Genomic DNA, 13,777 nt, shown 5'->3' with positions numbered 1-13,777 from the left:
AAATGTGCGCAAGGAGTATGGACATTAATTGATGAAGTGTCAGATTTTTAACATGCAGACATTTGGAGTAACAATCTTATTTCTGCTACTACTCCCTAGAACATACCACAGGGTCCCAACACCTCTTAAAATGTGCACCGAAAAATCACAAGAATAATGGTATTAATTATATAATTTTGACAGGTCCGTACTATGAATTATCCATCTTTTTAAAATTATACTCTGGCCCAGATAGGTGTGGTTTAGGTTCCAAAGCACATGGGGGAAGCTTCTGTCTGTCCCCGCCTCCTGCTCAGGTGGCTCCCAGAGGCACTGCCCCTCCCAGTTTCTCCCAAGAGGAAGCCATTTTACGACCCCCCCAATATAACATTTGCCTGAGTCCAGGACAGTGCTTTGTCCAACTTCCTGCAGTCCCCAGGTGCCCCTCCCCTAACCCAATCAGAGAGGTGTCATCTCCTTTTGGCAGGGGCAGCATGATGCAGCTAGGCCTGGGAAGAGTGGCTGAGCCGGTTTCTCCTGTCAGGGGTAGTTGTCAGGCAGAATTCAGCTAAATGTCACTTTAGTTCTCAGTTTTATACATTCAAATCCAACTTACATGCAGCTATTTTTCATATGTACATTAAATAATTACTTCCTTCAAGTCATTTCAGAATATAGTTTTACATTGTATCGACCTCTTAGCAAGTCTTTCCTTGGCCCGGTTTGGGTTCATCTGTTCAGTTTTACACAAAAGTCTGGTGGTTTTAAAACGCCGGCTTTCTGATAGTGGTGAGCAACGGTATTGCATCCATTTTTGACATTAAGAAAATGAATCCCCCACAGTTCTGGGTTGCTTTTGGCAATCAGCATTGCCATTCCCAATGGTTTCAGGCTACTGTGTGTGTAGCCCAATGGTGGTTTTAGGCAGTGCCCTCCTGTGCACACAACATAGGCAAAAATGGGTGGCAGCCTATTCTTCACGTTTTCCCTGTGCACTCTGTGGGGAGTTCTGGCCATCATGATGTTTTCAATGCCAGTAACGCACAGTTTTATGGTAGGGCTTGGATGCATGGGTTAAAACATCCCACAACTGTCTATTCTCCAACTATGGAGGAAAACTGAACCACTGTTAATACCACAATGGCTTGATACAGTTTGGACCATACTGCGAATGGTAAAACAAACTCACTGCTAATGTGAAGAACTCTCTGCTACCCTTCATGGTTATATGGGTGCCGTTTCTGAACTATATATAAAAGGTTTTTGATGCATTATCATGCCCAAGGCGACTGAGAGCCCTAAACGTAATAGACATGCCCTGAACCATTTGCTCAATCGACAATGTGCTAAAATCACACACAAAACTTTGTTCAAGTTGACTGTTACAGGTAAAACGCCTGGGTGTGGGCTATAGGTGGAGAGAGGAAATAGTAAATTGGACTCCTACAATTTTATTGAAAGTATTGTTTGTATATTGCGGTGGTTATCCAGGCGTTGAAAATAATGGTACTTTAGAATTCAAGGGAACAAATGATAATGGTTTTAGTTGGTTTCTCGAGAATTTTCCTCTTGAATACAAGAACCATTTTACACCTCTTGGTTTTCCAATTTTTGGTAACTAATACATCTGTGTTGATGGCCTTGATATGTGGTAAGGCCCACAATCTGCTGTCTTAAATGAAAAAGAAAAATAGTAAATCTGCAGGATTCTCTTTCTTGCCATTAATAAAATTCTTTAAGGTGAAAGCGCTACTAAAATGATTTATGGCATTGAGACCGTACAGCCTTTTGATTGTGAAGAAATTGGTCTGTTGGAACCTAGAATCTGGCGGAAGGTCTTACGACTGTCTTCCATTGGTTGTGTTCCGCTTTGTTCTGGGTTTACTTTAGCAGAAATCTAGAGTAGAGTAGAAACAACTATTATTGTTTAGGACAAAGTATAGGTTCCTCTGTTGGACACCCTGTTCCTTGGAGCTATACGATTTATATTGTGAAGGCAGGTGCGAATACCACAAAGGCTGGCAATCGAAATGTACCAAACTACTTAATAATCTGGAATTTACAATAGATAATTTGGTGCAGACCCCACAACTTGGTAAAACAACATTTGTGGCATGGTGATTGCTGCACATGTTTGACAATATCCACGTATAAACTTTATACTTACATAGGACAGTAACATAAGAAATAGAGAATATTGCCTCTGTATTCCAGGAAATTTCCTACTTAAAAATTGAGGTCTCAATTTACGAGATTTCGGGTTAATTTGATTTTAACTCAAGAAATTACAAACTCATGAAAACAAAGCTGAATTCTTTATGCTCTATTTTTTAATAGCTCCTGTGAAGATGGAACATTGAAACATCTTTGTATTCTTTGTCCAGCCCTCCACGCCCCATGTCCTTTTTTTTTGTTAAAGATTTGTCTCAAATCGTGATCATATCGAGACTTACACCTCTTCTCTGGTTTTTCCGTTGCCTTAACAATTACGGTGTTATGTTTTTTAATGTACTTGAATTTAATTGATTTATTAGTCATGATGGCCGTTTATTATAATAAGAATGGTCTAATTTATCGAATTGTGTAATCAATATTACGCAGGCTTATAGTTCAAGGAGTCTTGATTCTATTAAAGACACGGATTCAAGCATTATCCTTCAACTTCTTTATTCTCTGCTCTTCAGCAGTTTCAAAACTATAAACGTTTGTTTCCTTTTTTTTATTTTTGTGTTTTTGAAATAACATATTAGGGAACTACAAATCCCCATCAGTCCTTTCTGTATTGTAGTCCCTTTAACTTATTTCCTTCCTCCGGGACCCAATATCTCACATCCTGCATGGGTCCCTTTCTCTTCTTTGATGCTCTAAACCGACCTTCGAACGACAGTCTCTTATAAGCAACTGAAACTTTTGTCAACGAAACGTGACCCTCCCTGGGCCTGCAGTAAAACCGCCTCCGACTTCTCCAATGTCGACCTGTCGCCAGCTGACAGTCGATTGTCATCTGTCAGCCATTCTTCGGTTCTTCTCCTGCATGACCAGAACAACAATACAGAGGGGATATGCACTGAATTCTCAAATCACTCATACATTTCAATACCAACAGTGCTAACTCGACTGTGCATTTGCCAGGTGGTAACAATGCTCACCTCCGTGTCTTTAATAGAATCAAGACTCCCTTAGCTGTAAGCCTGGGTAATATTCATTCTATGTCAAGACCGGAGACGATCATTCTTGTTCAAGGCTATGAACTACTGATGCTGCCACTGACATTACTGGTTTGAAGTAGAACACATTGAAGGAATAGTCGTCGACCAATCTGCTCCTCGCAGAAAATCCTGCAGACTGACTCCTGATTTGAATGCCGTGGAGGCCATAGCTCCCCTCACTGAGTGAGCTCCAAATCTGGACATATCCACGCCTGTCTGCCCCATCATCTTGTGCACCCAACTAGCTATGCTGGCCCTTGCTACTGCCTTAAAGGGTTTCCTGTGCTCTAACAGTAGCTGCCTCTCGCCTGCCGGCCTCATCTCCACTGTCTTGAGCTCGTACTTCTTAAAGCATGAGGCCACACAAAACTGTGGTTGACTCAACAAGTAAGGATACAACAATGCGGACAAGTTAGTTTTGGTTCTTTTGGCAATGGTAAACGTCACTCCCTTGGGACAGTAAGTCTTCCTATCCACCTCTAGCACTTTGACGTCTGAAATACTTGTACAAGAGACTAGACACAATAGCATTGCTAGCTTCCCTGGCAGTAGCGTCACTGACAAATGTCTGTTTGACTGCCAGTCGCTGAAAAAACGTAGCACCATGTGGACATCCCAAAGATCAGCATACTTTGGAAGCAGAGGTGCATGACATCTCACACCCTTGATGAGTATCGCCATGGCTGGGTGATCTCCTACCGCCTTCACATCAGTGAGGGCATGTCCAGCCGAGATAGCTGACCTGTAGACTCCTAGCTTTCTTTTTTTAATTTTTTTTAAACTTTGTTTATTGAGGGTCTAAGCAGATACAACATGACTACAGTCCACAATGTAATACACAAATTTAGTGGGGGATAACAAGATCACACAATTATACATTTAAATTCACATAGAGGCTTCCTCATCAAAGGCCATTTCACATAAGTATATTCGAAACGGGGCCCATATGTCCTTGGGCGACATTTTCTAGGTACAGTCATTATATATTGCTCCTCACATTCATTGATATGACAGTTCTCGGAGGTAGTTATCTATAAATAGTGGTGCAGGGCTCTTCCAGTTTCGCAATATGCACTTTTTCGCTTTTGCACACGCAATATTGAAAAGTCATCTGGTAGTTTCTGCACACTTACCGATGTCCCCGAATAGGTACTTTTTGGAGAGTCAGGGAGGCCGGTATTTCAGTTATCTCTTCTATAATATACTCTTCGCATTTCCAAATCCAGCCACCGCCAGGCATCCCCAATACATGTGGAACGATCCCGCCTGAGGTGCTTTGCATTTAGGGCATTCCCCCGTACAATTAGATGTAAATTTGGCCATTTTTGCTGGTGTGTAGTGAAGCTGGTTTAGGACATTGAATTGTATCAGTCGCAGGCCTGCATTTAATGATATAGTTTTAGTAAGTGCACAGTATTTGGACCATTTCTCATCGTTGGTGGGCATATTAAAGTCTTTCCCCCATTTGTCTCTAACATCAGTGTAGGGGTATGTGTCTGTGTTAGTGCTTATAATTTAGAGATTCCAAGACCTTTCCCGGAAGTTGCTGCTTGTAGGCATGGATGTATAGGGGTTTCATCTGGGCAGAGTGGACATCTCGTACTAAAGACTGACCTCATTCTATAATACTGAAGTGCTTTGAGTGGCCCCCTTCCGAGCTTGTCGTTAAAGTCTTCCATAGTCACGAATTTGCCATTTGGGAACATGTTCCACATTTTAATTTCTTTGTTTGGATCCCAGGTACTCTGTAATGTTTTGTCTAGTGTTGGGGAATATCAGGGAATTTCCAGAGGGGTAGATCTAGGTCGTAGGGCCTTTCTATCTTCAATCTTTTACAGAGTGCGTCCCATGCTCAGACCGTACTGTTCAGAGGGTCAAACAGACATTTCCCTTTGTGTCGTATACTAAAAATTATAGAACGGAGGTCAACAGGGAATGCAGCATATTTCTCCATCCATATGTGGGGTGACCTATCTGATAGATCGTACCAGTGTTTGGCAAATTGTGCCTGTGCAACTAAGTGATACAGTTCGAAGTCCGGTGCTGCAATACCTGAACAGTACGGTTCAACCATTTTTTCCCACCTCATTCTAGACGTTTTCCCACCCCAAAGGAACGTTACCACCATAGAACGGAGCCTCTCGAAGAAGGGTCTAGCAAGCCATATGGGTATATTCACGAAGAGGTACAGAAGTTTAGGGAGAACGATCATTTTCAAAATGGCAATCCGGCCGTTCATAGAAATGGGGAGCTTCGTCCACATCTGAAATGTAGCGCTAAGGAGTTGTAGAACCTTATTTGTGATTATCTGTGTACAGTGTCTGTCTATCTCTAGAGACCAATATGCCCACATATCTGACAGGGACGTTATTTCACCAAAATGCCAGGGGTAGCAGAAGTGACATCACACGACCCTTGACCCCCCCTGATGACATCACAGCAAGTGATGTCATTTGACCCCACCCCGAAGTGATATCGCGGGAAGCGATGGAACACGACCCTTCACCCATTGACAAAACAGGAAGTGGCTTCACATAGCGTTGTACACCCTGAAAAATATGGTTATGATATCACTATAATGTGATGTACATTTCATACAAGAATGGATCGCCATATGTATCGTTAAGATCAGTGTGTATAGGCCCATATTACCAAATTACTGTGAATGCAAGCAGACGTCCATGACCAAATGATAATGATGTGTTATTATATAGGACTTACGCTTAAGCGCTTTACATAGAAGAAATATACACCCAATATCACCCAACCTGTGTTGGTACCCATTTATCAACCTCAGAAGGATGAAAGGCTGAGTTGAGGCGTTTAAGAACAGACTAAATCAGTGACTCACCCCCTGAAGTGTGCCTGAAATAAACCTTTAATGAGTCTAGCAATTATGGTATAGAATTCCAGAAAGACACATTTTTTGGCATTCCTATTCTTTCTTATTTAGGGTCAGTGCTGAAAATGTTAGACTTGTGGCACTCCTATTCTTATTTTTCTTCTTTTTCTAAGGGGTCTGAACAAGAAAGCTAGCTACTCCTGAATTAAAGATCCACATGGTGCTGGCCACAGCCCAGGAGCTTGCATTGAAAAAAAAAAAGAGAATAATGTATATATATTTTTTTCAGAGGTCGCAAGGGAGACAACAGAGGTCGCAAGGGAGACCTCAGAGGTCGCACTTGTGACCTCTGACGACCCCAAATGACGTCCCTGATATCTGATATGTTGGGTCTACCATTTAAGTCCAGAGGTTGTCGTCGGGCATTTGGTGGTTGGAGACAACGGGAAGATTTCGGATTTGTTATTATTGACTTTATATCCGGAGTACTCTGCAAATTTGAGTATATCAGAGATGAGGGGAGCTAGGTTACTTTCGGGATTACAGATGTATAGAAGAGTGTAGTCTGCATATAATGAGATGGATTGAGTCGGGCCTGTCATTCGTATTCCTTTGTTCTTGTGTTTCAACCTAAAGAACGCCGCCATAGGTTCTATAGTTAGGGCAAATAGTATAGGTGAAAACGGACAGCCCTGCCTAGTACCCCAACCCAATAGGAACAGCTCGGAAATCATATGGTTTTTTAGCACTCTGGCACCCGGTGCCGTATATAGTCATTTTACATATATTTAATAAAGTGGGGGCCCATCCTGAATGTCTTCAACACAGAAAGAAGATACACCGAGTCGAAAGACTTCTCAGAATCCAGGGAGACTGCTATTGCGCTTGCATCCGGGTTTATTTGTGCCATTATCCCAAACAATCTGCGCAGGTTCAGGGCAGTAGATCTTGTGGGGATGAATCCGCACTGGTCGGGCTGAACTAAAGTTGGCATGCTAGGCAGCAGTCTATTCGCCAACACTTTTGCCAATATTTTGACGTCTGCATTTATTAACGACAGGGGCCTGTAGGATGACATATCCTGGGGAGGACGTCGGGGCTTCGGCAATACAGTTATTATGGTCTCCCTCATTGAATCGGGCAATATGTTCCGTTTCAGCGCCGCCTCCCACACCTTCAATAGTATCGGGACTAGTTTCATTTGGAATTCCTTATAAAGTTCAACCCCCATCCCATCTGAACCCGGGGCTTTCCCGGATGCCAATGCCTTTATTGCTTCAATTATTTCTTCTTCTGTAACCGGTTGCTCAAGAGTTAATTTAGTATCTAATGGAAGTTTCGGGAGATCTAATTCATCTAGATACATCTGTATATCGGACTCTGTTTTGGTATCCTGATTGGCGTACAGGTCTTGATAGAATTTAGCATTTTCCTGGTTTATTGCTTTCTCCCCTGTTACCACAAGGTGAGAACTTCCATTGATAAGGGAGGGGGATCGATGTTGATGCTGCAAGAACATCAGGCCTGGAATCTAGTTAAAGGATACATAGCTATATTGATTGCAGGGACAGGGTTTTTAAAGGCAGCATGGAGACACCGGGTCTGTGGTGGCCATGTGGCCAATTGTCCCTAGTGCAAGACCCCTTTGAGTAGAACATGGTATTCAGCACCTTGTGCCTTCCCATTCACCAATCCCCTCCTGCGAGCGCATGACCTAAGTGCGAACTGCCTTCGATACTGAAGGGGGTGGATAGTGATGAAGCGTGCGGAATAGCACTGAAACCTAGTCTGAGGTGGACATGTGGCCGATGGTCCCCATGCGAAAGACCCCTTTGAGTTGTACATGGCATTCCACACTGTGTGCCTTCCCATCCACCCAGCCCCCTTGCTAGCACCTGGCGTAAGTGAGAACTGCCTTTGAAACGGGAGGGAATGGATAAGGATGAAGCGAGTTCAATAGGCCCGGCACCTTGTCAAAGGACACAGAGATATGTTGATTGAAGGGTGCAGAGTCCTTAAAGGGGAGAATGGAGACACCAGGTTTTAGGTGGGCAATTGTCGATAGGTACAAGAACACATTGAGTTGTACATTCACTTACACTCTGTTGAACCTGCTGGCCCAAAGCACAAACCAAACGAAAAGGCATTGAAATAATTAAAACCATGCATTGATAAGGGAGAAGTGTTTGGATAGATTATGATCACGTGAAAATGATATTGAAAACGTATTGATGGCATTAACAATAATCATTGTTGTTCTTGATGCTATAGCATACTGTTTTTATTAATATACTTGGTGGTGTTGGTGACTTGGACAATCACTTTCATTGACTTGTCATCATATTACTTCATTGCTTTTATTTCCTGTGACTGTCAAAGTGTGATTGTTAACATTTAATAAATACATCCACCCGTGTTCTCGTCACATGCACGTCTTTGCTGGCAACACTACGTTACGCACGGTTGTTTCAGGTCACTCCGACCGACACAACCTCTTTGGGTCGCAGGGGTGCCCCCAGCACCTTCTTCCACGAGCGGCACGATCAGCGCCTGAGCTCTCTGCAATATATGCAGATTTCTCTGCCAGAGCTGGCGTTGTTCTCAAGGGTTGGCCCAGGCCTTGGGCACTCGCAAGTCCTCACCTGACGGTCCCCTAAGCAGCTCTGCAGTCTCCTCGCCGTGCTCCGCTCACCTCCAGGGCATGGGTCACGTGCCCAGTTCAGCCGCTGTCAATGCAGCAGCGTACTGAGGGGGAGCGGTTATCCATCTGCCCGCTGCCCCATTCAGTGGCACATCCTCTCAAAATCAGAACCGAGTCAGTTCATGCTCCCCCGCAGCGATCACCACCGCTCCGTAGCTCCACTCAAGCCGCACCATAGTGGTTCAAGCTCTCTCAGCGCGGCTGCAGTCACATCAGCGCCTTTCCTTTCATAGTCTGGCACTGCCGAGCACACAGGCCTCAGATGTGTGCGGTGAGATCTACTGCAATCAGGCAAGGTGTGCGCCGGGAGCAACGGCGCGGGTGCTTGGTGGTCTTAGTAGCAGAGAAGTGCCTTTAGTTTGCAGATATGGAGAGTTCTGACGGAGATAATGGCTGTTCGGGTCCCACCCTACACAGAGCTTAAGAGAGGTCTGCCATCTTGGCTTGCTGCTCCACAGCGCCCCCGGGTTTGTTGATACTTATCGAGGAAAGAGGCGTCTTGGAATTTCCATATAGACACATCAATAGATTGCGCACAGAGAGACCTGCGCTGGCAATGTGACAAGGGCATAAGCATCTATTGATGTCAACCTGAGGGGAATGATATATTATTTACTGCTGCAAGGGCAATTGAACTTCGGGCGATTGATCAACGGATAAGATTATGGCAAGATAGCGGTTTACGACCATTGAGGTTCGCATGTCTAATTTTCTGACAATCAAAGGTAAGATGCATTGGGAAAATGTTGTTGATCAATTTATATATGCTCAAAAGTACATGCCCTATTCATTGGGACCAATACAATTCCTGAGAGAACGTCCCCTTTAAGTGCTACCACGTATTACCCAATAGTGAGGAAGAGATGGACATGGCTGCTTTGTAATGGCTCCTGTCAAAGACCCTTCTTCAAGGCTTCGGCAATGCAATACATTCCAGTTGCAATAGTAAAGCCAATTGTGTAAGGCATACTTTGTAACCAGATCTTCATGAACTGTACCACTTATGTTATCCTGACCACGACTTTGCAGTACAGAATGTAAACACCATGTAAAAGAGAATGCTTACTAATGCATTCTAATGTAGCTTTGCTACACAAATAAACCTAAAATGTGCTCATTTATATTGTTGCAGAAAAAATGAAAAACACGTTGAACAAAATGATCATAGCCAACATCCTAGCGATCCTCATTTCCGGTATATGGACCGACTAAGACAGTCCTAGGTCAGGTTTCAGGGACCAGGGGAAATTACACAGTGAAGAAGCATAGCTAATTATTTCTACACAACGGCAGTAAGAAAAGATGAAAGTATAAATAGTATGTATTTAGGAAAAGATTAGATCAAAATCTTCCAGCACTATGGACTTTAGTATAAGGGATCACACAGGTGTACTCCAACATTTTAACTGGTGGTAACCAGTGGTCGTATTTAGGCTTTCTGCTGCCCTAGGCCCAAATAAGTGCATGCCCCTCTTTACTCCACCTCTGCCAGACTGCACCTTCACTGGATTCCTCCCCTTCAACAAACGGTATGTGTTGTCCAAACTACGCCCCTTGATCCCATTTTGTCCCCCATTTGTCTCCATAACATTATAGGGCTGTTTTAAAGGTTGAAGGGATTAGAAAGGTAATGCTTCCTGTCTATTAATTCAAGCCTGTCATTGTTTGTTATGAAAGTTGAAAGAGTGTTTTCAGATCTCTGATGCCCACGATTAGGAGAAGGCAGTGTGCGCTACAGTTCAGAGCACTAGAGGTAATTGTTGTGGCTAATTGTTGAATAAAATGAACTCAACCTACTTCTCGTGGTTATAGCCCTGGTGTTAGCAGGGGAAAATACTGAACAGCCGACAAGTTCGTCCAAATCCCCCATTAGATGGCAGTGGCTGCGGGGGTGCTCACTATATTGTGAGTGGGGGTTGTGGGGGTGTCCCCAGCAGACAGTCCTGAAAAAAAAAGGAAAAGACCCTGCGGTCCCAGTTCAAGATCATGGAAGTGAAAGCGAACAGCCGCCGCAGGGACACAGTGAGTCATCAGAAAGGTAAGTAGGGGGCTGTGGGTGGCGTCAGGGGCCAAGCCGGAAATGTTTAGGGGAGAAAAGCCAAAGGTTATTTTTTGGAAAAATTATCTTTCGTCTTTTCTCCTTCAAACATTTCCATCTCAGGCTTTCATCCCTGATCCCTATTTGCCTGCTTAGCACTGAGCAGCTTCTGTAAAGATGGCTGAATGGATATCTTTAAATCTGTGAAACAGTGTGTACCTTTAGCACACAGTTTCTGTTCTCACCCTTCTGTATCTTTGGGTATGCTTTCATAGGTTTCTTGATGCACTTGTGCATTCAGATTTACTGTTCGCCATTTTAACTTCCCTATGACCTATTTCATGCTTGCTCCTTTTGGGCGGCCACAGACCTCTGAAATGCTGGGCTGGTGAGGCAAATTATGCTTGCTTCTAACATCATTTTAGTGCCACAGTTGACTTATGAATAGCCATGCGTTTAATATTGTAAAATGATGCATAATTTGTAACCTTTACTTTTCTGAAGCGAAAACCCTAATTTTTGAAACGGTTTAAAACATGCCTGTCGTGATTGCTTAACACAGTGTATGTGTGTATTGATTGGAAAGAACTCTAAAGATAATTGTGAAGTGGCACCAATAAAACCAAAGACTTTTTGGCTGTTTTGCATATAAAAGAGCATTTTGGGAAGATAAGAATGACCAAAGAGCTTTATATCTGTCGTATATGTCTATGAGATGCACACAAAGGTCTGGGTGCCCCACTACCGAGAACAAACACGTCCAAATAACGTGTTCTATGGGAAGGTGCCCACTCCGGATGGTCTACAACCACATTTTAGCTCACTGTACCTTTCACAGAGGAGAAATACCTATTTGCATATCAGTCTTTGTCCCACCAACAAGGGCAGTCCAGCACCAAAATGCTAAATGTGACCGAAATGCACTGATGAGGCACGGCTAGGCCGAAACACGTGTCTGGGGTTGCTGATGGTACTCTTGTTCAGAGGAGATTTGCCTAGCATTCGGTACTGCACTGCCCTTGTGGGTGGGACAATGATTTTGACCCCCACCCCCCATTTTCAGGAAAAGATTGACTAAGATATGAGGCATTTCCCTCATCCTACACTGAACTACAAACAGCCTATGCGAGAATCTAGTTCCTATTTGCCATCTTTAATTCTGGTGCCCTTGTAAGCAGGCAATGGTTTAGTAATAATCCAACAAGTAGTCTATTTAGATTAATTTGGCATAAGAGCATCTCACGATTGCAACACGCCTTAATTATGTGAAAACTAGCTTTTCAATGTATTTCCTGTGCAAACTTTAAAAAAGTTTCATTTTCTTGATGTATGTAAACTTATATTCAGACATGCCTTTCAGTTCATGATTAATACGTTTGGCTGGCATGCCTTTTTGTTGGTAAAGCCTTTTGTGGCAACTTTTGCCAGAAATGTTTAATTTATTTTAATTTAATTTTGTTTTTGTTTTGGCTTCATTTGATTTAATGTGACACAATTATGGTATTATGCTTTTTTCCCCTCCATATCGCAGTGATTTAAATGTGATTCTGACTAATAAATACGAATGCTTCCCACACATTTAAATTCATTTGAACCACAAAGGAAGCACATTGAGTTCTTTAGGGGTTTTGCACACTGATATGAACCGATTTGAGTCAAACTTTCAGACACGTCCATCCATAGTGTAAGGATAACAAAATCATGGCCGCAGTGTCTTAGCTATTGTATGCTGTAGGAGGTGCACTTAATGATATATTGAATTAGTCTTCTAGAAAAATAAATGATTTGTGGGTTAAGCCTATTGTGAGTTTTATATCACCTTAATATAGCAATAGGAAATAAAACCTACCAACTAACGACTTTAAAAAGGAAATACAGTTTAAAATCTGTTTCCCTCTCAATAGAGTGGAAGCAAAAATGTATGTTTGCTAATTTCTTGTCATACACGAAATAAAAATACACTGAAGATAAAAGTGATAAAAACTGTACTGATTACAGTCTCAAAACTAAAGTCCAGAAGGTTTAAGTAATTTGCTGGTGTCAAAGGAGGCATAATCCTAAAGCTCCCAAATTCAGAGACCTCTTCTCAACGAGCAGTGTTTGCTATTGATACTTTGTGCATTAACTCCTGGTTTATCTTCCTCCTCGTAGCCCTACTCTACGAGGTGAGTCCCATTAAGAGTAATAACTAGGACCAGGAAGCCCTGGACTTTAAGTGTTTAAGATAAATGCTGAGTCATTTGGTCATCATACCACATTGCCATGATAGCTAGATGGAGTGTTTCCATTTTTATTATAAGCAAATATTCATGTTCATGTTTGAGCTCACTGTGATATTTGTGTGACTTTTCAGCTTTTTGCCTGATTTCATCAGTGGGGACTTTGATTCTATAACGCAGGACGTCAAGGACTATTACAAAAACAAGGTATGAGCCTACATTTCATTAAACAGCATTGTAATGTATTACTTTAAATTTTAGAAGGACAAACGTTTTCTGAATTTTTTGTAATATAGTTTCTAGCTGCAAATTAATTTATTTCTTGCCCATACACCTTGGAAATGCATTTGGAATGCTATCTCCTACATGGCGTTGCTTCATAAGATGTTTTGCATGGCAATTTAATTGTGAGGATAGTGAGCATTGCATCTGCTTTTCTTCCACTTCCCACTTGCAACCTATTGTTGGTGAGTAACACATAAATTAGAAGGCAAGTGCGCCCAACTGTTTAGTATTTTCGTGAATTGCAGTAAATGCCTCTCTTCAATGCCTCTCGGTAAAGGAGGTTCAAAGGTGGGTCATTGAATCCCCAGCTTAGAACATGTCAGATAAATGTCCTAAGTTTGAATGTCAATTTCGAGGGGATTGGGTCCTCCGATGCATTCCATATCTATGACAGGTAATGTCCACAGCTGTGCTGCTTCGGAAAATGTTCGGCGTCTGCGTCCTGCGTCGATGACGTCGATGCGCCCTCCCTGAGGACCTCCTCCGACGGCCGAATTCACCCAA

The 13,777-nt window shown here is 42.7% G+C and overlaps 1 protein-coding gene across 8 annotated transcripts in view; it reads left to right on the top strand.

Annotated features, from left to right (window-relative positions):
* The window catches only part of TPK1 (thiamin pyrophosphokinase 1), a 2,318,051-nt gene that overhangs the window by 955,156 nt on the left and 1,349,118 nt on the right, over positions 1-13,777 (top strand). For all 8 annotated transcript variants that reach the window (XM_069648300.1, XM_069648302.1, XM_069648305.1 and 5 more), the window contains one exon: positions 13,123-13,195. In XM_069648300.1, the coding sequence (XP_069504401.1) occupies positions 13,123-13,195 (73 nt within the window). The remainder of the gene's footprint in view (positions 1-13,122; positions 13,196-13,777) is intronic.

Source organism: Ambystoma mexicanum, chromosome 2q (genome assembly GCF_040938575.1).
Source record: "Ambystoma mexicanum isolate Mex_15411 chromosome 2q, UKY_AmexF1_1, whole genome shotgun sequence".
NCBI lineage: Eukaryota > Metazoa > Chordata > Amphibia > Caudata > Ambystomatidae > Ambystoma > Ambystoma mexicanum.
The sequence above is the reverse complement of the archived record's forward strand: the minus strand, read 5'-3'. Positions and strand labels throughout refer to the sequence as shown.